The 27,530-nt window shown below is 39.5% G+C and overlaps 1 protein-coding gene across 1 annotated transcript in view; it reads right to left on the bottom strand.

Annotated features, from left to right (window-relative positions):
* TRPM5 (transient receptor potential cation channel subfamily M member 5) overlaps positions 1-23,076 on the bottom strand; it is a 39,783-nt gene extending 16,707 nt beyond the window's left edge. Inside the window, exons 1-14 of the mRNA XM_009462574.2 lie at positions 22,960-23,076; positions 21,797-21,977; positions 20,073-20,239; positions 16,539-16,719; positions 14,003-14,067; positions 11,916-12,107; positions 10,509-10,611; positions 9,545-9,663; positions 8,560-8,910; positions 6,036-6,167; positions 4,746-4,869; positions 2,546-2,691; positions 1,660-1,772; positions 98-193 (exon numbers count right to left, since the gene is read on the bottom strand). Coding sequence (XP_009460849.1) covers positions 98-193; positions 1,660-1,772; positions 2,546-2,691; positions 4,746-4,869; positions 6,036-6,167; positions 8,560-8,910; positions 9,545-9,663; positions 10,509-10,611; positions 11,916-12,107; positions 14,003-14,067; positions 16,539-16,719; positions 20,073-20,239; positions 21,797-21,977; positions 22,960-23,076 — 2,087 coding nt within the window. The remainder of the gene's footprint in view (positions 1-97; positions 194-1,659; positions 1,773-2,545; positions 2,692-4,745; positions 4,870-6,035; positions 6,168-8,559; positions 8,911-9,544; positions 9,664-10,508; positions 10,612-11,915; positions 12,108-14,002; positions 14,068-16,538; positions 16,720-20,072; positions 20,240-21,796; positions 21,978-22,959) is intronic.
* Between the last annotated feature and the right edge of the window lie 4,454 nt (positions 23,077-27,530).

Below are 27,530 nucleotides of genomic sequence, written 5' to 3'. Positions count from 1 at the left end.
GCTCCTTAGATCATTAGCTGATCACTAATCCACAAGAAATGTCCTGTTCTTAGATTGTTGCCACAAAAGTTATATTAACTAATGGTTCTAAACTTACCTGTCATCTTCCTTGGAAAAAAACAGAGTCCTCTCTGTATCTAAACTGTCCAGCTCTCTAAACGGCTCTGGCTCATTCTTTGATTGTTTTTCCTCACTATAAGAAATAAACTCATTAGTTGAAAGGTGACGGTTAGCAATTTTTCACTAATAAATTGGCATTCATACAGAACTGCTACCATGTACTTATCTTGGACTTGGTCCACTGAGAAGCTATCAAATAATGAGTAATCCTTACCTCTGCAAATTCTGTTTATTTGTAAGGAGAAGGCTGAAGTCACCCACAAGATTTAGAGAAGTGATAATTGGCATGCTTCACAAAAATGGAGCAGGATGCTTAGTTTCCTCAAATTACTTAGGATTTGAGCAGAAATAAACCCCTCAGTCAGTCCTAGAAGACAATATCCCAATGCTCCATTCCTGGTTACCCTTAGTAGCAATTGAGAGGAAATGCCAGAAGCAGTAGGGAACATGGTGTCAATTCTTGCACTTCCAGGGAAAGGAGGCAAAAAATGTCCTCAACAGAACAAATTTGGAAAGGCTTACTTTGATTATGATTCATGATTTAAACCTTTCCATGAAAACTTTGCCGAAATTTCACATTAAGTTACTTGAATTTGTGAATCTGGCAGCCACTATGACAAGAAGGTCATCTTTAGTGATAATGGCAGAAGGAAAGTCTTAAGTCAGCAGTGCCAAACAAGTTTTCCTCTTGCTTTTTAAGTCGTTTAACAGTTAAGAAACATAGATTTCATAATAGCATGTCATTCCATAATGCCAATTATGATGATTTGTATGTGATTCTCACAGTATCAGGAGGTTTTCTTAAAGTTTCAGTTCCTGAATTCTTATGACTGCCTGAGCATCTTGGCTGCTTTTTTTTTTCCTTCTCTGTTTTTTTGGTTTGGTTTGGGTTGGGTTTTGGTTTTGTTTTTTTAAGAAAACCTAAGATTCTAGCCATCTTCACTGGACAAAAAGCTGAAAACTAAGAACTCCAAAGCTATGCTTGCAGGAGACTAATAAAGAGATCTCATACAACATTGAATTTGAAAACCTTAATTGATTTCATGTCAGTCCTGTGTTTTTAAGTTTGACTTATGGTTATCAAGGCTTGTGGCTGATAATACTGCTTTGTGATGGCTGTTTGCCTTGATAAGGTACAAGGCTTGTGTCTGATAATACTGCTTTATGATGGCTGTTTTTCTAGATAAGATACTGAAGTTTGAACGAGGCATCTCCAAATCTAGAAATAGATGGTGCTATACCTGGAGATATTCTACACATTACTGTGTAGAATCTGGAGCTGACAGAATTCCAACAGGCTTTTCTATGGACTGTGCAAAATAGAAGTGATCTATGTGAAACTGTGGCATTGATCTTTTAAGTATTAGAATAGGCAGTAGCACAGGACACACAAATCAGTCCCGTAGAAAATTGATGTGGTTAATAGTGGTGCAGTCCTTCTGTTGACACTCTTAGGTGAGAAATTTTGAATCTGGATATTTTTATGGTTTATTTTTTATCCCTTACTCATCTTTTGCACCCAAATAGTTATGTTTGTACCTGAATGCTATTAAATTTGTGTAGATTAGGAAAGGGCAGCAGAATCCACAGATTAACTTCAGGATCTGTGTGCTTGTAGACATGTTTCCCCACCATATTTTTGTCAGGAAGGCCTGGAAGTCAAGAAAACAACAGATGTCGTCTTTAACATCACAAAAACATACATGCAGATGAAGTGCATCTATGTTCTGTGGCTCCTGAGCCAGTGAATGCTCTGGAAACCTAAAGAGCAGGCACACCTTCAGAGCAAACAGGTGCTCTGCGCATCCTTCTGCAGATGTTGAGTATGCAAAAAGTTATGAAGAGGACAGTGGACAGAACAGCAAGTTGAATTAAACAACACCTGTAGTACTAAGAAAGTGCAAGTCAGGCACTGGGAGCTAAAAGCACCATCACTCTTAATTTAGCCTTGTGTATGTGGAGAGAACTCAGGTTGTGAGGGCAAAGCTGAATAGTAATTTGATTTAACTTTTATCAGTGAGCTCTTCGTTGAATCTCAACAAGGAGTTACCTCACATCTTGGAGCAGCTTCATTATGCCTCAGGCAGATTTAAAGTGCTTTCCTGATGCTTCTCTGTGAGCAAGGAAGGAAGAAATAGCACAGGATGGAATAAGGGCTAAACCTTCTCCTCAGTGCACTGGTCTGCAGGCCAACTGGATGAAAGGGAGGGGAAAGGAGAAATTGTGTTGCTTTGTCAAGGATGCGGTATAACGTCCTCTTTGTATGGTGCTAGGGAGAGGGATGAGTCCTCTCTCCAAAAAATGTCTTTTAGGGGAATACATTTCATGGAGTTGTTCAGTTGCTGTGCTATCCTCTTCTGTGTCCAACATCATGCTTAAAGGTCCTGGGGGTAGAGGGGGTGAGGGAAGGGTCTGTAAAACTTACCTGGACACCATCATGTGCAAAGAAAGACTTCGCATCTGCTTCTGTAGCCAGCTGAAGGCAGGTGGTTTTGCTCCAGTACTGATTTTTCCTCACCAAAAGAGCAAACGCTCTCTCCTCACTGTTGTGGTAGCATTCGCTAAACAGTTCTGCCAAATGAAGGAAACATAGACAAACAGATCTTGTAATTTAAAAGAAAAACTAAAAAAATGAATGTAAGGCGAGAGAGTGATGTGTGTAGGGCGCACCACAATGGCAGCAAAGCCTGAGCACTGCCAGATGTTCCTTGCTGCACCAGAGACTTCTGGAAAGCTGAAGTAGTTGAAAAGAGCCTAAGAGAGCTAAGAGGAGGTGGGAGGGAGAGAGGAACAATGCTGGACACAAGAATAACTTGCCATGGCTTTATGCATGTGTGTACATGTGTTGGGGCAGAGGGCAGAGGAAATAGATTTGCCTTGGTGAAAAAAAATCACTAATTTTAAAATTCCCACTATTTGCAGAAAGGTGTGGGGTAAATCTCTCAGTACCTCCCTCTCACCTCTTTCTATCTGCATGCTCCCTTCTGAGCCTGGGGCCTCTAACAGGTTTGGGTTTTTGGTTTTTTTTCTATTGTTGTTTGATCTGAGGAGAAAATTTTCTTTCTCGGTTCTTCTACAGACAGCATAAGAAACTTCTTGGAAACATGTCAGTATTTGTTATAGTCCCTCATCTGTAGCTGCCTCATGTGGAGCTTTAGGGAATGTGAAGCAAAACTGTTATCTCTTGGGTGATCCTCTTACACTTTGAAGGATGTGTTGCCACACTGCCCCCACTCTCCTGAATAGACTAAACAAAAGGAGCAGCCCAGCTTTGGCTTGTAGCCAACAAATCCTTGGTGTTAAGACATAGCTTTTTGACATAAAATAATATTAGACTTGGTAGAGTGTTGTGGCGTAGTTTTGTTTCCAGAGAAGCTGGTCCTGGAGGTCAGAAACTAGGATAAACAGTCCAAAAAGTCAAGGTTTTCTCATTAGAGAAGATCTGACTTCTTGTGTCTGTTTCATTCTGCTGATTCACCTGATTATCTCGGTACCTTTCCCAGGCCAGCCTACACCCTGTTGTTACACTGTGAGGGCTGGGGAAAGGATCAAGGTCACTTAAAATAAGCTGATATACAGACTTCTTTTGCAGTTGATGTGGTATTTATCATTCTTAAAGAATGTTTGCTCTACTTAATATTGACGATGTTATCCAGGCCAGAAATTAAAATTGAGGATCTGATCTAATACTTACCAAAGCCAAGGAGCAGACTTCTGTGTATTGGATTAGGCCCTGCAATTCCATGACTAAATTACTCGAGCCCTGTGATTATATGAGAACCTGACTTTTATTTATTGTAAATAATAATGGCCCTGTGAGAAGAGGGGATAAATGTGATCTGCGTATAAATAATGTAGCAAAGTCTGCATGAGCCTTCAGCTGCTTGATGTACTGGCTCTAAGGGGAGAGAAAGAGCCTCTGCATTTCCACGTGTGGTGTACTTCAAAGCCCTCTGTTTTACAGCAGTTCTACCTTCAGGTACAAATTAGATTGAAGTCAGATCAGCAGAGAAGCCTGTGTGCAGACATCTGTTTTTAAACCAGGCAAAGGGGAGAGGGCTTGGCATTCTGGCATTGCAGATGCCTGAATGTTTACTGCTGTAGGGAAGGGCGGCTTGTCGGCTGTGAAACCAGTCTGAGTCTTGCTGCAGTTTTGCAGTGCAGTTAGCCCTCTTCTGGGTGAGGTAATCTCAAATTATTTTTAGCAGCGAAGACAAACCTTAGAACTTGTTGCTCTAGTGGCCCTTACAGAGCAAGCTTGATATTGCAGAAAAACCAGGCTGCTGTGAGCCTGGAAGTGTTTTGGTTATTCTGTCTTGCCCATCGCTGTAACACACCTTGTACTAAGATCAGGCACTTAAAACACCAACATGAAGCAGGAGAGTAATTTCTTCCATGCATCCCAGGGGCCAGTCTTGGAATACTGATTTTTCCAAAATGATTGGGTTTTAAGTCCTTCTTCTGTGGTACTTGAATGTTTGGGACTGCCTGTGCTGCAAGGCTGTTAAATTATTTATGACAGTTGACCTTTTACAACTGAAACATTATTTTTTTTCACTTGCTTGCCTTTCAATGGCAGTTACTTCTTAAATTTTTGATGCTGTTAAAAAGATGCCGTTACTTACCAACAGCGAGCTGCTCATACTTGGCCTCTTTCATTATACGTGCTACTTCGGTCCCAGTCTCCAGGCGGGACATCTCTTTAAGGATCTTGCAGGCTGCCAGAGCTGAAGCTACACCCTCCTGACCCTGTAGAATTGAAACGGGTGCTGCTTTTACGATACACTGGAGGGTGTTTCTGAACTGGGGAGACTTCACTAAGGAACACATCTAACAAAAAAAAAAAAATTCATGCATGTCTCCCCTTTGAACAATCTTCCCTCAAATACAGACTTGAAAGTCTAAAATGTCGATTGAAATGACAGTTTTGGTGATATTTGAGAACTGAAAACCACATATTGGTGGTTCTTGTGCCTTATAAGGCTGGAGACTTCTGGGTTTGATTGACCTTAGAGGGGCCTGATTTGGAGTAGCAGTCAAAGACTGCAAGGAGAATACATTATATAAATAGAGCAAAACAGTCTCAGAGTACCAAGATACCTCGAACATGGCTGTGCTGAGACCCTGCATAAGGACCTATGGGAAAGGAGGGAGCAGAGCTGGCAGAGGCACAACCCTGGCACACAGCAGAGGAACATGCCTTCCGGTAACAGGGCTCCACAAACACAAGGCCCTGCAAGGTGCAGATGTGTCTGCATGCACACACGCTCACTGGCTGAAGAGCTGTGCTGCAGTTCATCCCTCCCCGTGACTCCCCCTGTGCCAGATGCGGCCATCTGGAAGCTCAGGGATGGAGCCTGATAGCTGTGTCTGGCTCTGTGAGGGGAGGGAAGCTATGGCATTGCACTCGAGATGCACAGGACAGGGCTTCAGTTGTGGAGGATTGTAAAACAGAGCCAATTATGCCAGCTTGAAGCTCAGCCTTTGAGAGTGTGATGCTGTTGTTCTCTACACATACAGCACGTAAGCTAAAGATGCTCGATGGCACTGTCTTTCCTCTCTATCACGCTAGAACCAAACAATTGACCTATTGTAGAAGGAACAAAACCTGAGACTGAGAGTGGTGAGTCATCAGCAGCAAGGAAGAGGAGGGCCAACTCTGCAGCTGACGTTAATCAGCAGCATTTCAGTCTGTGCTGATTTACACCTGCTGCTGCTCTGCCCATCCTCTCTGTCAGGCACTGTGGCCCCTGTTGGCATAAGCCACATGGAGATGAAAGGCCCTATAAATACCACATCTCATATTTTAGAAACAATCCTATCTGTCATCTGAGCTGCAAGGCTGAGCAAAAACCATCTCATGTACTTGAAATATGCCAATATTTCACCTGAAGCAGCTACAGCTCAAAGCTTACCATAGCCCAGAAATAGTTTGCCATCTTGTGCCGGTTTTGAAGTACTGCCCATACAAACAGATCCCTCCAAGGATTTTCGCTTTTCTGGTTCATATCCAAGGGCCCAGGTAATCGCTTTGTATTCATTTTATCCTGAAATATGGTTGGTAGAAATTAAATCCTGCTTTGCAGTCGCATTCCATGCAAATGACGTGCTCTAAGCTGCTCTCGGCCTTGCCAGCTACTTCATATTCTTTTGATTTTTCTTTTTCTTTTCTGTAGGACTGAGAGGTAATTAGTTCATTCTGTACTGAATCAAAGGACCCTTGTGTCCCCAATATAACTCAATATGTGTGAGAACATTCTGGAAGAAACCGTGACTCCATTGAAGTCGATGGTAAAGCTCTCATTGACTTTATTATGGCCAGGGTTTCACTGCTGGTGTGTAATATCATACGAGACAAACCTGTGATTAACTAATCTGAGCTCGCCTTCAGTTATATTGGATTCTGCTCAACTGCCACAGAGGACATGGTTTCAGAGAAAAGGGAACAAAAGGCATTTTATTTCAACAGAAATAAATCTCGCCGAGGCCTGTACAGGACAAGAATAGAGTACATCAATACCCTCTTTTCAGTCTTTCCTTTGAGAAACCTCTCCCTCATGCAGGGAGTATTTTAAGTAGAACACTGCTTATTCCTTTAGCATTTGATAAAAAACTCTCCAGAGGAAGTATGGCAACTTAGGTCAAGTTCTGAGTTTTCAGTGTATTTAAAAACTGGCTTTATATCTATTGTGTTAATTAGAAGCAGCCAGAGTGGATTTTTTTTATCAAAACAAGATTTTGTAAGGATATATTTTTTTAATGACTTAAACTATAGGATTCTGTTCAAATTTATTTTAATGGCATTTTTTGGGGGTGTTGGTGGGTTTTGGTTTTGTTTTGTTTTGTTTTTTTTTTTCTTCAGTCTGTAGTGAGCTATTTAATCAACCGAATTGTATTGAAAACCTTGCAGGAGACAAAGGTATTCCAAAAGTCTCATCAGTCTTTGTAACCACTAGTTCCTAACTTGAAATAAGACACACAATTTAGCAGCAGTGACACTGGTATCCCAGTACAGTGACGCTCTTTCTGTTGCCAATGATAATAGCAACAGCCACTGGGAGCAGCCATGGGAAGAAGCTTTTAAAGGAAAAAAGCTAGTAGGCAGTGTGATCTGGTATCTGAATTGGGCCTTATTTACAGCACTTGGCTTTAGCTCACTTACTGTCAAATCCCACAAAGATAAGTCAGATTTCAGGGCCAAATTTTTATTCCTGTAAAATTTGTAAGTCTGGAGTCTGCTTAATGACTTCAAAGGTATTGTCCCAAATTGTCTGTCCTTGTGAACAACAAAATCCTAACTAGATTCAAACTTAGCTTTTCATACTACTAATTAATTTAGCTAGGCTTTGTCAAAGCAAAAGTGATTAAAGCTCTAGTGAGAATTTATTTTTTATTTTTTTAATTTATTTTTTAGTTTAAACGATTTTAAGATGAAGCTAGAACTTGGCAAGTATCAAAAAGTTTAATTGTTTAGTGTGTCTAAAACTCTGATCTTAATTAAATTTCTCTTTACCTCTCTGTTTTGAAATCATGCGTCCAAACTTATTTCCAATGCTTTTGCAAGTACTTTGGTACTAATGAATTTCAATTTTAAATACACTGTCAAAATGCAAAAATGATGATATATGAATTGCACAGTTGTGGACAGTGCACTATAGACATTCCACAGTGGTACCCATCACATGTTACCCTTGTCATGTGTTGGCCAGGGTGCTTGCCAGGGCCACTTCACACAATCATTCTTGTTTCTTGCTGTGTGTTATGTCACTCAATAACAAGATTATAATGATCTAAAGGCAAATATCATGTACTGCTGCTACACACTATAAATCTGGGAATGGTTTTACTTACAAAGATTACCATTTTCAGACCTGGGATTGAAAATGGCCTTCACCTACTTGTCATTCTCCTAGAAAATATTGTCTTTCAAGTACTTCTGCTTGAAGTTCTGTATGAGAAATGCAGACTGCTGTTTTTATGTCTAATTACTACTTAGTAAACGTAAATCTATTTCTAAATATTTCCCATATATCTTTCAGTGTGTGCAAGCTGCTAGAATGAGGAATGGTCTGTGGAAGTTGCACTAGAAGACTGTGAGATACAAGGGCCTCTGCAGATCCTGAAACAGAGGCCCTATCTTAGCACTAGTTCAAGGTACAGTAAAACCTTGCATAAAACCCCATGTGCAGAGAGGGAGAAGGAGGAATCACAACCTGTCTATCTTGGAAATTCCTTTCTTTTCCTTTTTAATTTTGAAATTAGAAAGATGAAACCATGTTAGCTGTAATAATAATGAGCTGAAAAAAAGAATGGGAAAATGAAGTGACTGTTTCTCTCATCTTCCCTTTCCTGCCCCATCCCCAAACGCTAGACCTAGTTAAAATTTTTCGAATTCTAAACTGGAGGGGAGCAGTACCATGACGGAAAGTTGTAACTCACAGATTTCTTCTTGCCTCCATGTCTGAGGTCTTGATAGAAACCTTTGCATGCATCATGGAGAAAATCCTTGAGAACTCTAGAGACCTCGTTGAGAGTGAAGACTGGGCAGGCCTCCTTCTGCTCCTTATGCTGTTGACCAGTGAGCCCTGCCAAGGTCAGCTTGCTTTCTTCATGTTTCTTCAGTAGAAGTTCATAGAGGAGACATTTCTGAGAAATGGAACAGTAGAGTCTCTGCAGACGGCTATATGTCAGGAATTCGGATATGTTAGCCCCATTGTCAATAAATAATTTTACAAATTCTGGTTTGTCATTGACCAGAGCATCCATCATCACTTCCTCCAGGTCACAGGACTAGATTGATAAAGGGAGGAAAAAAAAAAAAGAAAAAAGAAGTTTTTAGGGGTAATCATGGATGGATGAGGAGGGAGGTAAGATTTAACATGAGGGCATGCACATTTTGTCCTCCACCAGGTCAACAGTGGGTACAATGAGAGAGCGAGCTAGAATTCTCTTCATTTCTCTGGGACAAAATGTCTATATAAGCATTAATGTTAAAACATCAACACAAATAGCATGCTGTAGGAGTTGTGATGTTAGGTACCCACCGCACTGGGTATTTATACAGCAGTTGGAAACAGTGACACTCTTCATACCATCTTCTAACAGTAATATCTGCATGCTGCTTTTGCTTTGTAAGCTCAGGTTTGTTTGCTTTAAAGGTTTGTACAGAAGGAGGGGGAAGATTCTTGCCCCCAAAGAGCTCAAAAAAGAGACCATGACCACTGAATTATTCCTCTATCTTTAGCCATTATCATATAGGGGACCAGAAAGACAAACAGTCTAAGGAAGCATACTACCAGTGCCCAATCTCTTAGTGGAGAATGCAGGTAGTGTTAAAAACTGAAGCCTTCTATCAGGATGTTTCAGTGTCCTGTACTCATTGGATGATACACCAATTGTCCTCTACGGCAATAACACCTGGTACCTTCCACTCCACGTCACCATTGAATATTTCACTTTTAGCTATGTCCACTCTATTCCAGGCCACTGCCAGTTTCAGTTCATCCAGATATTCCTGAGCCTCTTGACTGTGACTTTTACAGGCTGGCAAAAATAGGAAATGCAAATAAACTCAGTACTTTATACTTGTTATGTTCAATTAATATAGTATTGGTAATTTGATTAGCAATACAAACTCTCCTTCAGCTATCACAGATCTGTGCCTTGCTTAACCAGGAACGCTTCACAGCATTTTTTTTCCTAACTTAAGAAATATCAATATTAAAAAATATGTATCTTTGCTAGCTGAATTCTCTATTAAAACATTAAGTTTAAATGTCTGTAGGATTTTAAGAGGGACCCTGGCCCACAGAAAGCGGGGGACAGGACTGGCTATTGTTTTTGTCTTGTTTTAATTAGCACATTAGGAATAGAATGTCTTTTTTTCCCCCATGCTACATTTAGGTTAACACAAACTGAAATGGGTGTCAGAGCAAGTAATGTCTTCTTTCAGAAGATACAGTGAAGATTTCTTATAGGAGAAATGGATTGTTTCTGGAAATAAGGCAGTTCAAGTCTACTTGATTTTTTTGTTGGTTTTTTGTTGGTTTTTTTTAATGGCTTGTAATTAGAATAACTGCTCCCGTATATTTCAGTTCTTCTATAACCTCTGCTACTAAGAGAAGTAAGTAGTGAAATAAAGGAGTGATTAAAATAGTACCATGCAATAGCATGAGATTAAAAAGCAAACACTAGTTTAAAGCAAGATTACAAGAGCCATGGTAACTGCCACAGTTAATTTGTCAATAAGCAAACAAAAGAACTCTGCATCAGAAATGAAATCTGATCCAACAGCCAACTGAACTTTCTGTGGACAAGAACGAAATACGTTTATGGCATAGAAGTCAAATAAGACAAGTATTACACTGTGCTGTGTTTATTGTTCTTACCTTTTACTAAAGCTTTTAAAATGACTGTGTCTAGTTCTTCTGAACTATCTTGCTCAAAGTTGTGCAGAGTTAGAAGATGTTGGTGTGAAATAATGTTCTGAATCTATTGGGAGTTGAAACAAAAATCATTTTACGCATTGTCCTACTACTATATATTAATGCCCAAGAGCCCAGTGGAGATCACCCATACAGTATTTCCCAAAAATGTATGTTCTAATTGTAAAGCTGAGGTTTGGCAAGAAGACAAACATTATTAGTTTCCCATATATAAATGAGTCCTAAGGCAAGGAGTTACTGCCTTTTCCAAAATCACCTAGCAGGATAGGAGGAAGAGAATTTGGATATCCTGAGAACCAGAGTAGTGCTTTAATTAAAAGATCCTTCCTAAACTCACATTCTTATTTGACTCATAGTCATGCTGTGGCCAGCATACCACTAGTTTTGTTTTACCTTTTCCTGCTTTGACATTTAAGTTTTGCTCTCGGAGTTGTTTATTTAAAAGCATAGTCTCTAAATCTTGAGTAAAAGTAATCAAATATTGATATATACAGTACTCTTTCCTTCTGCTTCTCTATTTATTGAGTTTTCTTTCTCACAGTGCAGCTGCACTGAGACTTCGTGAGCATTTGGCAATATTGCTTCTAGATGCCCTTCCATCTCCTTGTGTTAGTGATCTGGGAAAGTTCTCCCTAATGGAATTAATGTGTGGAACTTTTAAAGCTAAGGATTATGGCAGGGACTGCAAAGAGTAAGTAGTGGGTCAGGTTGAGTGGACTTGGTTTATCTCAGAGGCATACAGTGCTCTTCAATCTTCACATAAAGACAACCTCAAAGTGTTGTTTTGTTTCTGAAACAGTTATGCATAGTGGTTTAAGTCCAGCAAGTGTGCCTCAAGACAAAGAGTAAGGAAAATCTGTGAATCTCTTTTGTCTTTCTTTTTTAAGAACACACATAACTGACAATAAATAGGATAATTTCTAAACACCCTTCATTTCTTTTAATTTATTCATGCTTATCCACAATTAGGTTTCCATTTAACAGCTGTAGATCATGAATTAGGTCTCTTCTGTCACAGCTGCACAAGCTCCACAGCTGTGGAGTATAAATAATGCTTCGTGTCCTCTAGAAGGACTGTGGGGTTCCTGGGTGCTGGCTGTTACTTGAGGAAATAACAGGGGAAGCACAGAGCCCTAAGTGTTCAGCTGAATCACTAGGATGAAGTAGTTGGTATGATCAACGGAGCACTTCATTTTAATGTTAGAGAGGTATTCTATGACACTAGTATGGAGTACCCAAAACTTCTGGGCAGCTTCTTGTAAACCTGTACTGAATGGACTACCAAAGCTAGAAATTGTAGGAGAGAGCTTGTGAACATGGTGCATGTAATTATCAAACATATGAGCTCACTGTTGCTGTCCATTGGAGAATGTCCTTCCACAAGAAGCTTTCTGCAGGGAATTTCTCCTTAAATTGCTTTTCAACAGCTTCTGGCACGATAAGATGCGGGTCATTCATGAATGCAGCTAAGATGTCAGCTGTACCTCCAGACCCTGCTAAGATAAGCCAGGGAGCAGAATTTTCCAAACCGCTGCAAATTCTCTGTAGTTTAAAAAATAAAGTTTTAGAATTCATATATGGAAAAAAAATGTTATTCAAAAGAAGGACTTCTTGCAAACTAGGAATAAATGTGTACCTAAACCAGATTCACTATGGAGTCAGTCCAGACTCCTCTAAGCTATTAGGATTTTTCTGATTCTGTAGCAGGTCATCCATGTATAGGCCCCTGACTATACTTCTTTTCATGACACATCTGCCAAGTAGCTAAGCAACCTGATTTGGACCAACAATGCATAAAACTTCTTTGTCCCTGACTTTTTTTTTTTTTTCCCCTGCAGTTTGTGTTTCAGCGTAGTCAAGTGCAAGAGGAGCACTATACAGAAATTCTCAGCAGACTCTTCTGGCTGCTAAACCTGGTGATACATTCTGAAAATCAGGAATTTGCCTGTGGGAATACAACATTGGGCCACAGGAAAAAAAACTACTGAAGCATAGCAACTACAAGAGTTAAAGGCTGATAATTCTATTACTTGTGCAATTAGAATGAGTCAGGCAGGTTGTTGAGAGAGGAAAGCAGAGGCCATGGCATCATAATTGCAACAATGACTATTTGCTGCCAATCTATTTCTTACTCTGGAGTTATACAAGAAGCTAATGAGACTCTAAGAATCTAACTATTGATTCGCTTGTTGCGTAGGGTTTTTTTTTTTAGTTTAGTTTTGTTGTTTTTTTTTTTAACACCTGTTGTAGTCCTTGGTGTGTATTATCTAATTTGTATTTAAGAAACTGATATTCTAAAAAATCACAATCAGTTATCCATTCCCAGGACATGTAAATTTAGGGCAGCTCCAGCCAGTCACCTTTGGTCTCCAAGTCACTTTGTTCTCTAAAACTTTGAAAAGAAGATTTATAGGTTGTGGTAGGTGATTTTTCAACACCCTAGATACAGAAAACACTGCCATATTTAGCTTCTAGAAGGAAAGCTCAAGAGTTGACATAATCCTAGTTTAAACAGTGAGATTTCTAATACCAGTGTGTGTGTTAGTCCAGCTGACAAAGATATGACAGGATACAGGGACTGGAAGCTGAAACTAGAAAACGTCACCAGAAATGAGTCATTATTCTGAAAGACGTTACCAGCTTGTGTGGCAGAGTCTCATCACTTGGAAATTTTAAATTATGGTTAAATGTCTCTCTAAAGGTACTGTAGACTGTTCCTTTTCATCTGAGACTATTGGAAAAAAAAATGGCATGTGGACATATGGGCCGCTACAAAGTAGCAAAATAAAACACCAGTAAAAGTAAAACAGAAATCAAAGAATATCTCCTATTTAACAAGTTCTTTAAGTTGTAGAACTACTCAGGAAAAAATCAAAATTGATCCTTTGATGAAGAAAGTATGGGATCGTTAGCAGACAACTCTTCAGTCTTCTATCCTACAAGGTATTTTTGCTCGGTGGAACTAGGACACTATAGTTTTAAAAGGCTTATCTAGCAAACCTGGTCTTGTACTGCCTCTGAGCTCTGTCACAGAGACAGCTGTCTCACTGTTGCTGGACAGCACTGAATGATAGATCTTCTTTTGTATGTGATCTCGAGTAATAGCACAGTATTTCTGTTTCGCTAGATTTGGAGCTGGCTTCTGTGGGTTTGTTTTGGTTTTGGATTCCTTCTTCGCACTGTATGAGCTGGCAATGGAAGCTTTAATGATCAGCTGGTGCCTATTCAAAAGGAAATATTTTTCCCAAACAAATACTGGCAAGTTTAATATTAACAGAATTCAGTTCTTAATGGTGTATAGATACGAATTTTGAATTTATATAAAGTGCCAATACATGTGTTTGTCGTCAAGCCAAATTTTCCATTAGCTAACCATTTCCATTCCATAACTTAGCACCAGTTAATTTGTTTTTCTAAAGCTGGAAACCACTTCTTACCTCAAGTGTGCCTGGTCCTCCATTTACCAGTAAGCAAAGCACAGGGATCTCAATGCTACCCGTTCCTGTGAAACAGATGGTTTAATTTTTAAAAAGTTAACAAAGCTTTCACAAAACTATTGTGTTTTTGCTGACTCCTTGAAAATACTTCTCCTGTTATGTGCTGTTTTGGTACCTACCAGAACGTGAGCCTGCAGAAGGCAGGCAGTTGCAGAAGCAAGCGGCAAAGGAAGAGAATAACACTGTGACCTAGCAGATAGGGTCCTAGTCTAAGATTCAGGATGAAGGCACCTTTGCCTCGGACATCTTGTGTGATCCCTGGCAAGCAGTCCAGTCTGTTCTCACCTCAGTACACCTCAGCTGCAAAATATGGATATTGGCACTTCTGTATGTCATAGCACTGTTGACTTTTTAAGTTATTTATTTACTGCAAGGTGATCAGATAGTGGAGTAAAGGAGCTGCCTTAGGGTGCAAGACAAGATTGTTAGGTTTCCAGAGAGGCAGCTACCGTTATTTATGTTAAGATACAGTTAGAAGTGAAAAGCTGTCAGTTTGTCCCAGGTGTTATGCATGTGCCTAGCATGTGCTGGAAGGTGTAGTGGAATCCAGGAGAAAAGCCTGATAAAAGGGGGATTTAAGAATATGACGAGGCTGACTATGTAGACCAGCTAGGGTGAGATGAGTCAGATATGAGTTGATAGGAACCATATACTCTTTACTACTTTGCTTAAACAGCTTAAAATTTTATCCAGCACAGTCTAATGTGGTGATTATTGATAACATAATCCTATACATTTAAAAGAAATGAAATATTTAACATGTCACGGCAGCAGAGGAAGAAATGATGTAGGCATCCCTGTCCTTAGCCATCCTCCCACAGGGGCCCACTTATTTCTAGGTGGTTTATACTGTAAATGCTGAACTCTGTAATCCAAAGGTGACTATAGATTGGCCTTAATGAGCCCAGTCAAAACAGTAGCATCATGAGATGAATGCCTCTTTCAGTTGGAAGACAAAAGGCATTTGGTTCAAACAATTTTTTGACGTTTCCCTTCGTAGGTCTCCCAGAGCAGTGTACCTATCGCCACTTACTACTTGTTGGATCTGTTGTGGGATGACTACAGACATAAGGTAGAACTGAGCTGTAGCCAGGACATGATTGGCAAGTAACTTCATTTGTTTTAGTGAATGCCATAGCTTTGCCATACTCTCTATAAGGTGATGTTCTAGTGACTTGAAGAGTGACCTCTGTGACTACAGGTTCCTCAAGATATGTTTATGGCTTCAAATATTCTTAATTTACCATAGATTTAGATAAAATTTAGCCAGAGTAGGCATGGGAGGAGGATTCTGACTTTATGCTGGGAAGGTGGGAAGTCCTTAATTGCAAAGAAAATTCAGCATATAAAAAATTTCCTCTGAATGACTTCTAGGTATTTTTTAAAATAGTGAAATTCTGCATGACCTTATTGAAGTGTTTTACTTCAGTAAAGTCACATAGCATTGCTCAGCTTGAATATAAATGAGCTTAAATGAACGACATTGGTTTTGTTTATAGAAGATATCACTGAATTTAGTATGTTCCAGTGAAATATTTGTCAAATGAATCAGCATTTTTTGACAGAAAATTGTTCCACTGAGATTTGTTCAAACAGATTTGGTTTGCAAGCAGAAAGAGTCTACTTTCTAATTCTCAGCACTGCAACCTCAGCCTGCCATTACAGTCCACTTCTGGGCTTTCCTATCTGAGTCACCAGATAAGCATTCTTCAGGTGCGCTCATGCTCACAGGTGCATCTGTGCAGCCATGCTACAGGCTCTGTAACTGAATAGTCCATTGATGCATGCAAGTGCAAATAAGTGAGCTCTCCCTTCTGTTTCAGCTGTGCTAGCACTGCAGGTATTACAGAAACAAAGGAAAGGTAAAAGTAATTGTATTAGCACTACAACTGAATTGTTTCCACAAAAAGCAGTAGGAGGCCTGCCCCATACTCAGTTCTTATTATAAACAAAGGTCACATAGATTTAGATGACCATTAGATGCTACGTTGTTTACCCAGGATAAGATTTGATCCTGAAACAAATATGGCTTAAAATATTCCAGAGGGCTTTGGAACAAGTCTTTTCTTCCAGTGTGAGAGCGATTCAAGACTTTGTGTGTGAGAGGGGATAAAAGTTCACAACAGTGAACATCCATCTTTTGGAGCCACTGGCTAAAGCACTTAAAGCTGGATTTATTTTCCATTTCTTGGGTTTTAAGGCAATTTGAGCTATGCTTTGAAGATCAGCTTTGAGCTATGTTTAAGGAGATGCAATAAAAGTCAGGATTTTTGGTTCAAAGAGCAGCTTTCTCAGCTTCAGAAGTCACGTTAGTTCTGCCTCTTACATAATGACAAATGTGTTTACTTGATCTTGCCTATGTCGATGATTGTCCAATTTGAGAATTGGACTTGCCTTTGATAAGGCCAGAGGCCCACAAGTATCACTGTAATATCAGTATTATTCAAGTTAGCATGCCTCTATAGAGTCTACTTACCACCATATCCAGTACGCTGTTCTGAAATATGCTTTTCCAAGGTGAGACGTAGCTTAGTGGTTCCATCTGGCTCATCTGGTGTTATGTGATCCACCAAAATAAAATGGGAATGGTTGTGGTCCAGGGAATACAGTGGGCCTTGGATATTATCATCTGATTGGTAGTGTACAAGACTTTCATTCTAGAGAGAGGAGGAGAGATGTTAGTGTTCCCTACAAAACACAGTCCATGTTTTTACATGCTTCGTCTCCATTTTTGTGTTGTCTGCACCATGACATAGCACACCACCTTTGAGACACTTGAATAGATTCTTTGAAAAGGGTAGACAAGGAGAATGTGTTCCTTCTGAAAGGTGCCAGATTTAACAGGACTGAAAGCTGAAACCCCTGAAGTTTCCCTCTTGGGCTCTGCAAAATATAGTGACATTAGTCATCATCTCTGGAACGTAGGCACTCATTCAGAGCTTTTGGAAATGTTTGTTGGACAAATAGAAAGGGGCCATGAGACCTGATAATTGTGGATGGAGCTGTAATGTCTCAGAGGGCTAAAGTCTCAGCTGGTATAAACAGGGGCAAAACTATTCATTTCAGTAGCGTTTTCTCCATGTTTAGCCCAGTAGATAAGTTAGCCTGCTATATGTCCGTATCAATTTAAATGCAGCTTTATTTAATTGACAGGGTTATATGAGATCTAATCATTATTCTAAGTTTGGAAATTGCATTCTAAAAGAGTGAGTGACAGTCAGAATTTAGAAAGTGCAATCTTTCTATCTTTTATTTTGGGTGAGGTGTTACATCTTGAAATTGTTTATTAATGAATTTTTGCATAAAATCACTGTCTCTGTAAAACAGAACCCCTGTTATAATCTTTTGTTCTAAGGACTGCACTACATATGTTCCTTCATACTCATTTTCAAGCTCCCCTTACTTCCTTAATAAATCTTTCTTTCCCACTGTTGCACATCCACTTTGATATCTCATTCCTAGCTGCAAGCCAGGCTGTAAATGCCTGGTTATTCTTCTTTTTCATCTTCATAATCACTGTCCTGTTGCAAGTAAGCCAGATTAAAGGAATTGTTTAAAATCTGCGTTTCCTTCTATCATGCCTCTTTTCCAACTCCTGTAGCCTTTGAGTTGATGAACAAAGCTCAGACTGTCAGCTTGGCTATTGTGCCTGTGTATTGCATTTTCCTCCCACTAATTTTGTGGACACAGACAGGTGTTAAAGCCTGTCTCGACACAGCAGTGTAACTGCACAAGTAACCTAGTTGTCATTAAGGTATGGCAGAGAGATTTATGTTCTGTTTTTTCAGAGCCAGATCTTATGCAGAGCCTTTCTTAATGTCAGCTTTTGGTAGTGTCTGTGAGGAAGAGCAGGTGCCCAGTCAAATCCTGGGGGAAGTCCAACAGGGTTACCAGGTTCTTCGCCACAGCCAAAGCTAAGGCTGATGTTGGAGAGGCAGCGAACATATATCACCAGGAGCTCATAGCAGCACTATTAATGCATAAAAACATTAAGTAACCCAGAGGACAAGCTCCTTCCTGCTGTGGGTAGAAGAGTTGAGCACACTGCATAGCGTGCCCCTAAGTGGCTTTCTGAAGTGAAGCTGCATACAGTCAAACTGGAGAAGAGAAATCCCCTTCAAAGCAAGGTGAAAAAGGCTGTAATCAGGTGTGTTCCTATGGCTTCTTTCCCTGTCACCAGCTCTGGGAAGAACAGGAACATCAGAGGCTGTTGCAGGAAAAAAAAAACAGTAAATTTGCATGTCCTTTACAAACAGCAAGTGCCACAGGTTTCTTTTACCTCCTTCTCCCTGTCTCTCATTTGTTGGGGAAAGCTTCTTGACATAATTAATTTGTCTTCAAGTTTTGTTTTGACAGAGGGCGTGCCTATATCCTGCTGCCATGCAGGATAAGCCTGCTCGCCAAAGATCTGGCTGTTGATTAGGACCTGGAGGCACAACAACCAATTGAGAAAGGCCCTCGGGGATTTTCCTATTTATTCTCCAAAAACGTGGAAGTGATCTTTCAATGATGTTTGAAGCATACCATTAACACAGAAGAGATGGGAGAGATCCACTGATTTCAGGGCTTGTTTTTCTCCTTGCTAGTGTGGATTGTTAGCTCTATTTTATACAACAAGCTGCTTGTATTAAGTGCCAAGTATAAAGAGAACTGGGCTTAGATCAACATCCCTGTCTATAGTTCCTTTGTCTTAAGTTACTGACTAAAATCCAGAATGTCTTTGGGTGGAAGCAGTGCCAGAAGTCATAGGGTCAGGAATGCTCTACACGAAATATTCCTTGACAAATTCGGGCTTTAGTTAAGGGGGAGAAAATCTAATGCAATAAAGACCAGTGTACTTGTTTTGTAGCTGCTGGTTGGGAAAGATCCAGATGCATTTTGATCACTTAGTCTGGGAGGGACGTGAAATAGTTTGCATTTGCCAGAGCAACTTTCCTGAACAAAATTCACAAATGCAATGAAACTAATTCTTTCCTCTGAGGTCCTTTTGGACCGGTTCAGCCACACAAATAGGTTAAAATCTTCCAGCTAGAGTCCCACCTGGTAGAGCACACAGGTAGCTGTCCTCAGCAAAAAAGATGGAAAAAGGGGAAGCCCAATGACAATAAATTGCTGATATGGTCTGGCAGTCTCCCAGCTCCTAGCTGGTACTTGCTAGCCTATCTGAGAGAAGAACTAGGTGTGAGTTCAAAGGGTTGTGTTTGTCATTTGTTTCTTAGCTTCTGCAGGGAAGTAAAATAGCACGGAATGGTCATTCATTGTCATTACACACCTACTTTATTGTTATAATATTCTGCTTAGGACAGACTGTATACCCAGTGACAAGAAGGTCATGCCATAATTTTTTTTTCTCCACCTCCAGGTCAATTCAGCATCAACTTGTCTTGATATTTTCAGCAACTGTTTTGTTGGGTGAGGTTTTTTTATTTGCCCCCCCCCCCGTTGGTTGCTTTGAACTGAATTGTGAATTCCCTAGAGCTCCCAATAACTAGACAAAATTCTGCATGGCTAGCATTTTTGGCCTGGTGTGTTGAGCAAGTTTTTGCGTATTAGACACCAGTTCAATGACTACTTAAGAAAACTTGGTCTTGAAATATTTATGGCTTCTATTCCATACTAGAAAATATACCTTTTATGGTATTTATGAAATAGCTTGGAGTAAGTGCTTCTGCAGTAAGTGGACAAGGGAAAAATATTAAAGGTACCTTATGATGCATGATTTTTTCCTGACATTCATCTTTACTCTGGTCTCTGAGCTAATGTCTAATGCTGTCACCTGGTGGATATTTGCAGAATTGCTGCCAAGTATACCGAGTGCGCAAAGCACAGAATCATTAGGGTCTAACAATTCTTCCTGCTCTTTATTTCCGTTTTCCCCCAAAACACACTTTAACCCCACTTTTGTTTTTAAGTTAGATCAACGTTGTTCTGCCTACTACTTCCAAATTTTGTAAAGGTGCGGCTTACTTCTGAACAATCCTGTCTCATGAGTAGAATAAGCAAAAAATACCTTTGTGTTGTCCAGAATTTCTCTGTGCTGAATTTTTCTGAGTGAAGTTATTCCTATGGCAATCACTCTCACTTTGGCTGAAGTACTAGCCAGTGCATGATCTCGGACTGCTTGCACTAAGTGTCTTGTTATTCCTACACGTAAAGCACTGGTAAAAATCCAGGCACCTGAAATTATTTTTTAAAAAGTTAGACAATTTCTTTATAATTGAACGTGTTTGTGTGTCAAGTAACATTACTTGCAATACTGGATTTAAGGGTTTTTTTAGATAGATAAACTGTAGACAGGTCTTGATGGACTGTAATTTTTAGAATTAAAATACATATAAAGTATTTAAGACTTTAATAAGGAAAACAAGAAGAAATTATATGCCCAAGCAAATGTGCTTCACATATCACGTGATGCGACATTGTCATCTTTACTCTGATGCCAGTACGCCCATCAAGAATGCTGTGTCCAGTCTAGAGTCACTGTCTAAATATGAGCAGAAACATCACTATACCAAGCAGGTCTGATTATTGCACGAGGAAGAGCAAAGGGATGCGGTGGAGGAAGTTGTTGGCTTGAATTGAGGAATAAATAGTGCTATGCAATCACCTGGTAGCAGAAGAGCTTGGGCATAATCTGCCTAATCTGGTGTTCTCTTTGTTTTGTTCTTGTGTATGTTGGAGAGTGAATTCTTCAGGAGAGTAGGATTTACAGCAGTACTGTTATGGTGACAAAGAATTTGGAGAACCCTAGGTAAACAGCTAACCAATCTTTTTCAAATATGTAACTTAAAGGAACTGGAGATATTGATGGAGTCCAGTCTTAAGTATAGAAGGCAGCTGGAGGTAGAGAATATCTGTGTGGTACAAAAGTACCAAAAAGAGCTTCGGTACTGGGCTGTTTCATTACAAAAAGCAAAACTTTTACAGTCTTCTCTGGACCAGTGAAGCTAAACCAAGAGCTTGCTGTGAAATGCTTACAGATATTTTCACTTTGTTTTGCAGGTATTTTCATAAAGCTATGGGGAAAAAAAAAGGCATCTTAAAGGAAAGCCACTTCCATGCATGTTCCCAGACATTGATTTGTTTGGTTTTGTTTGTAAATGCGTTTCACTACTCTTGTCATTCATGTGAAAAGTCAGAGAGAAAGTGAGCTGACTTATTTTGTGTTATACATTACCAAGGTCTTTTTGCTTAAACTTGAGTCTAATCATAGGCTGTTTTACTAACAAACTCTGTTCAACTCTTAGATTTGACGAAAACAATATTCAAAAAATAAAAACTATTGTAACATGATTTTGACTGGTACCTAAAAAGTGAGAATGGAGAAAACAAGAATTCTTATTTTTTACCTAAATTCACTCTTGTTGAAGTCAAATTGCTATGCTCTCTCAAGAATTATTTTGCTATGGCACCAAAGAGGGACAATGTGTTTGGTCCCATCTCGTGTTATCTTTCTAGTGTTATCTCTGAGGGAATAGTGTCAGGTAATTTTACACTTCAGGAATGGCTGCCTAGAGTAATTTGTTCTGAAATAACTTATTTTTGCTATTTCTAATACAATAACTTTCATTTTCAAAGCTATTTAAATATAGGTTGTAGGTTGCATTCAGGAAAGCCTTGAACTTCCAAATATAATCATGTGAGCAGGCCCACTGACTTTAAAAGATCACTGGATGCTAGGTGTGAGAATTCAGTAGGAATATAAATTCTTTCTTTAAAGCTTAACGCACTAACCTGTGCTTTGAGCTGCCTTTATAAGTCCTTTTTTTAAGGTGTCCCGGAGCCAAGGCTTCATCTGGAAATGTTCTTCTTCCCCTACTAAAGAGACAACCAAATTGGGAGCAGGTAGCTTCCATTTGTTGAGCATAACTTCGAATATAATTCCAGGATGAATGGTACTCGGGACCTTAATAAACTTCAACAAACAAAAAAAACCCCACTAAATAACAATGGGACAGTAGAATACAGTAGAGATATTGTTCATGGTGAATGCAGAGGGAAATCTATCATCAACTTGGTTATTTAAGAAAAACCTATTTGAGCAAGACCTGACAGAGAACTAAATACTGGGATGAATTTAGCAGGCATCTATATAACTGTCATCTCACTAACTGGGTCAGTTCCGTGGGCTACTTCTGTATTGTAGACTGACATATCGCTCTCTCTTTTAATGCTGCTATTCCTCTTGAACTGCGTTCAGTTCCATGGCAGTCTAGCAAAGCCAATAAATTTCTTAGGCATTTCTTGTTTCTACGCTAGCTGAAGTATTTGCCTGATTTCATGCCTGTTTTTCAAGGATCTGTGACATGAATCTATTGCTTCTTCCTGTTCTGTATGTATTTTGGCTTTGTGCTTAAGTCTTTATGATGAAACAAAATCTTAGGGCAGATTTCTGATCCTAGGAATTCCTTCTGCTCTAGCACTAATGTATGCAAGAGACTAGTGAGGAGGTGGGTCTGCCCATGTAACTCCTTCTCTGCATATTAGTAGAACAGAGAGAGAGAACTTTAAGGAAAGTCTTGAAATGGCTCAAAAGTATGTTCAAAATGTTGAAATCTATAGTGATTAATTTTTGGCAGAAAGAGGTTAAAACAGGGAAATGATGCAAAATGAAGGAAGCTGGGCACATGGTTGACTTTTTTCTTTAAAGGAAAAAGTGATCAACTGTACTTGTAGCATGTCAGTGCACGTCAAGTAGTTGATTTCTGTATATTAATAGGCCTTATTTTAAATCACATTCATGTTCAGGAAGGTATAGTCCCTACTTTGACGACAATGTGGTGCCTCACGCTGTGCCACATTGACCCTCACTATTACAGTCTGTATATTTAATGCTAAGAAGTAACCGCTGAACAACAGCAATAGTGTTGAAGGGTTAAAACTCCTCAGTGCTGTACCCTTCCATGTTTCTTCCCAGAAGCTGTGAAGTCTATTTCTCCTATGCAGTATGGTAGTTCTCTTTTGAAAGCTTCCTCTTTGTCACTGCTGCAGAGCTGGATTTCCATTTCCTCCATTGAATTTGTAAGGTGATCACCAGTAGACCAAGGTGTTCACTGAGATGACAGAAAACTGAAAAATGAGAAGCTGTTTAAACTGGAGAGGCCACAAAATCCACTAATTTACATCTAGCTGAGTTTTAGTCAAATATTTTACTCTTTTTACTATTAAGCTTATAAGGTTCAGCTAAAATTGGAGGTGTTTGTACCAAATGTTGCATATTATATACAGGAGGAGGCAGATTCCACACCAAAGCTATGTAACTTAAGTTATGAAAAGGCATGAAGGAGTAAGCTTCTCTCAACTGTCCTTCAGCAGACAGAAAGCTGAGTACCAAGGTGCAAGATCCTGCAATCTGTCCAAAGTTATGTGGGGTGTTTCAGAGCCCAAAGGTGACCCTAATTCTACAAGGGAGAAAGAGGAGCCTCAGCCACAAACTATTGCAAGCAAGAGTAGAGCTGTGTCAGTGAGTGTCTGAGTCACGGTTTCTTGATGTCGTTATGCATCATGCTACTATGACTTACATTATCCAACATGAACACTAAATAACTAAGTGATGACATTGTATTAATCTGAAGATAGTTTAGGAGAGGTTTACCCTCTGTTTGCTGTAGGAATGGGCTATTTATTCAAAAGCCAAAGTATTTAAGACCAGGCTGTACTTGACAAGAACATACAGTTCAAAAAAGGCAGGTGGTTTTCTCTATATGTGGCTACAAGAATGATGGTGAGCAATCTGTCCTAGAGCAAAGGTCATATAACAAGCGTTGTTCTTCTGCATTATGTGAGCCACTGAAAAGGTCTGCTTGCTTTTCCTACATTCCAGTTTGACTGAACTGATATAATTATGATTTGAAAAATACATATTTTAACTTGTATGCCTTATTTTGTTTCTTTTCAAAACAAAAGCAATGAAATAGCTCTCTCCCCTCTGCCTTCATCTGCATATTCAAGTACATATTCAGTCCTTTAAAAAATCTTTGTGATAGTAAGCCAGCAATGGTAATCAACCCTGCATTAGTCCAAGAGATTTGCTGTGGACTTAAAAGTGGGTCAAACTAGCAAGTCTCCTGTGGGTCTATTAGGATGCTCCAGTAGAGGGAGCAAGCCCTCCAGCCGTTCCCCTGGGCTGGGAAGTCTCTTGGGAGCCCGTATCCTGGCTGCATCACCACTGCTGCCTCTGTGTTTTCTTCTCTTCTTTTATGTTTTCTGTGAAAACGTTGTTAAGAGCCTTTTTCTCTGATCTGCCTCTGAAAAGTGATTATGGACCCTCTCATGATTTGATTCTCCTACAGCTATTCCACACCTCTCTATCCACCCCCCAAACTTCTGTCAGGGACCACTGCTTTAAAGATGCTGTTCTCATTCTTCTCCCTGCCTGCGTGCTAGTCACTCCTGGAGAGAATGAAGTGTTTATTCTGAACACTAGGATATCAGACTAGTCTGGTTAAGAGTCTTACCTCAAAGAACTTCTTTTGGATTATCAATAAAGGTAGTCACAGCAAAGCCCACCTTTTTGTTTGAGTCCACTTTTCCACTGGAGATGCAGCTTTATCTCCTAGGAGCATAGAAGACAGTATTCTGGGAAAAAATAGTTAATACAGAGTCATAATGATACATTTTGACTGTTCTAAAGTACAGAAATCACTTCCTGGAACTTGCTGACAGAACAAAGGGTTTGATTAGAAAAAGTATTCAGGACTGAATTTCCAGGGTGCATTTAGTCACCATTCATCACTGTCCTAGATAGTACACATTTATTTATATCTCCACACAAGCAATAAACATGGAATAGATAGCAATTTACAAAGTAATCTGACAGTTAATTTGGCCTCACAGGTAGGCCCCAAGTGGTTAATTGTAAGTCTAGTTCTAGATCCTAGCTTGCAAAATTTGATCATGTGGTTATCCATGACTTCTCTTTTGGAACAAAGACACTTAGCTGCTGAGATTTACAAGGAATATTCTTGCATTTGGATAATTTTTTTTTTTTTCCCCAAAAAATAACATGTTATCTGATTTTCAGTTTAGGAATTCTGCTTCTCAGTGGTAGTGAACAACAGTGAAGGAGACAAAAATAGATAAGATGCAGAAACAGAAGCTTTGTTCACAAGCTTTAATGAGCCTGGAAAGTGAGGAAGGCAGCTGGTTACTAGCACTGCACAGGGCACTACTTTTTTCCTTTTTTTTTTTTTTTTAATCAAGCAGTCTCTGAACCATGACATTAGAGACTGAGAGCTTATTTTGGAGAAGTATTACTTCATCTTTCCATCCTGTTCTTATACTACTTCTTCAGCATCCCTGCAGGCCGCTGTCTGTGATGGGATACAGAGCTAAATGGAATTTGTTATGATCTTCTACAGCTGTTCTTGTGTTCATATTCCAAGCCAGGAAGTCTTCCAGCATCAAGAGCAGAAAAGCGGTACTGACAGAATGGCAAAACAAGTCCAGAAATTATGCAGGATTATGAATGGTAGCCATACAAGAATATACTGTAGCTCTATATGGAGCTGAAAATCTATACTAGATGAGATCCTGGACTATTATGGAGTGATATTTCCTAAGATTCTGCATGCAGCTTTCAGGAGCTTTTACAGACAAAGCCAATTAGAAATGCCAAGTAGCTTGCTTTTTTGTTCTTTTTTGGTTTTTTGGGGGGGTTTCTTGTTTGTTTGTTTTTAGTGAGGTTTGACACTTTAATAGTTTTTCTTGCTTTATCTCCTACCTGTTGTTTGACTCCCAAGGAACAAACACTGTGACTTTCAGTATGATTGCAGTAATGTACAGGTGCAAATGTTCCACCCAATGGTGCTAACGGGAGCAAGGAAATGTTGCTATGGTGTTTAAAGGGGTGGGGAAGAAGAGTTTAAAGGCGGCCCTGTAGACAAGTGGAAAAAATGAAACCAGGAATTCCTGATATTATGAATGTTGCAAAATCACCAGAAAAAAAAACCCTGCTGCATAAGATTTGCAGATATGGTTCCTAAATCCAAAGGCTGACCACATTAAATGTTTCCTCTATAGTTGTCTCAGCTACTGCAGTGTGACCCCTTGCTGTAATGGGCAGAATTGCAGAACACTGCATGGATCTGTTCAAGTACTGCACCTTGCCTTAGCACCACTTTGCACTGCAGTGGAGCTTCACTACATGGTGGTCAGTCAGCACGCAGATGGCATTATATCCCTAGTATTTGAATATATATTCAGAGGAGGATATAGTCAACTCTGTCATTTCCTCCTGGATTGTTAAGACTTCTGTTCTTAAGAAGCATGTGGACATCTCACCCTATGTCCCCTAACAAGCAGAGTAGGCATGTACTAACAAACTATGTAATATAATGACAGTTTTTTGGAGTGCCTTTCTCCTGGGTTTCATTCAGTCTTGTTCTGCTTGGTTCCAGCTTTCACGTAAGTCTCTAGTGGTTTCAGGGGCTATTGCTTTGAGATTTCAGGCTGTACTAGATTGCAAGTGTGTCAGGTCACAGTAATTGGGTCAAATCTTTGTGGTCAAAGTCATGGCATTCCACTGCAGTCAGCTTAACTATGCTCAGCTTGCATCACTGTAACATCACGGAGTATTGTTTGATTGCAAGGGTCTGGAATAAGTCCATGCCTTGGGAAAGAACAGGCAGATAGCCAGAAAGAGGAGCATGGTCTAAGCACTTTTTGGATGAGAGGGAAGGTAGGGAGGAAAGCAAAGAAGAGACAAAGGTTCTTCAAAAAACACAGCTGGATGAAAAACCAATGGGGGATGACCAGTACTTCATAATTTTCTCCCTTTCCATATACTATTTTCTGTTAAACTTTTTAGAAAATTCCAACTTTTTTTTATCCTAATATTTAAAGTTTTTTCCCCTCCATTATTTGTAAGAATGCCATTGTATTGAATTTGATGAAAAGATCACTTAAAGGCAAGCAATCAGAAATACTTAAGGGGTGGGGAGAAACAAAAAGCCACAAAAATCTTGCCTGCCCCAATCTGTGCATTCATATTTTATATGTTGTGTATGTATGTATATATCGAGCAATCTTACTTTAGTTCTGGTTCAGACTTAAGTACAGATTTTTCTATCTAGGCTGCTGCTACGTATTTAAGTTTGTAGGTCAAATTCTGTCCTAGATGTTCCCATTGACTATAAATACAAACATCTATGGAAAGAATGTACCTCTAATGATTACCAGATTTGAAATATAACCTAGAAAACTATTTCTAACTAGCAAAGCAAGTTAAGACAATTATGAGGAAAAGACAATTGCCAGTTCCACCTACATCTGGAAATGTGAGTCAATGTCATTTACATTAGGGATGGCCTGATTAAATCATTCCAGGTGTCAGCCAGTATCATGAATCATTATTTCTTTAACCTCGTAAACGGGAGCTGTTAGAATTGTACCATTGTACAACCAGTGCTTGTGACACTGGAGTTTGCAGGTCCTAATGCTGTTTAGTCCTTCATTTTGGATGGTCCTA

This window comes from Nipponia nippon, unplaced genomic scaffold (genome assembly GCF_047370975.1).
Source record: "Nipponia nippon isolate SJK-2023a ecotype South Korea unplaced genomic scaffold, ASM4737097v1 scaffold_10, whole genome shotgun sequence".
Taxonomy (NCBI): Eukaryota; Metazoa; Chordata; class Aves; order Pelecaniformes; family Threskiornithidae; genus Nipponia; species Nipponia nippon.
The sequence above is the reverse complement of the archived record's forward strand: the minus strand, read 5'-3'. Positions and strand labels throughout refer to the sequence as shown.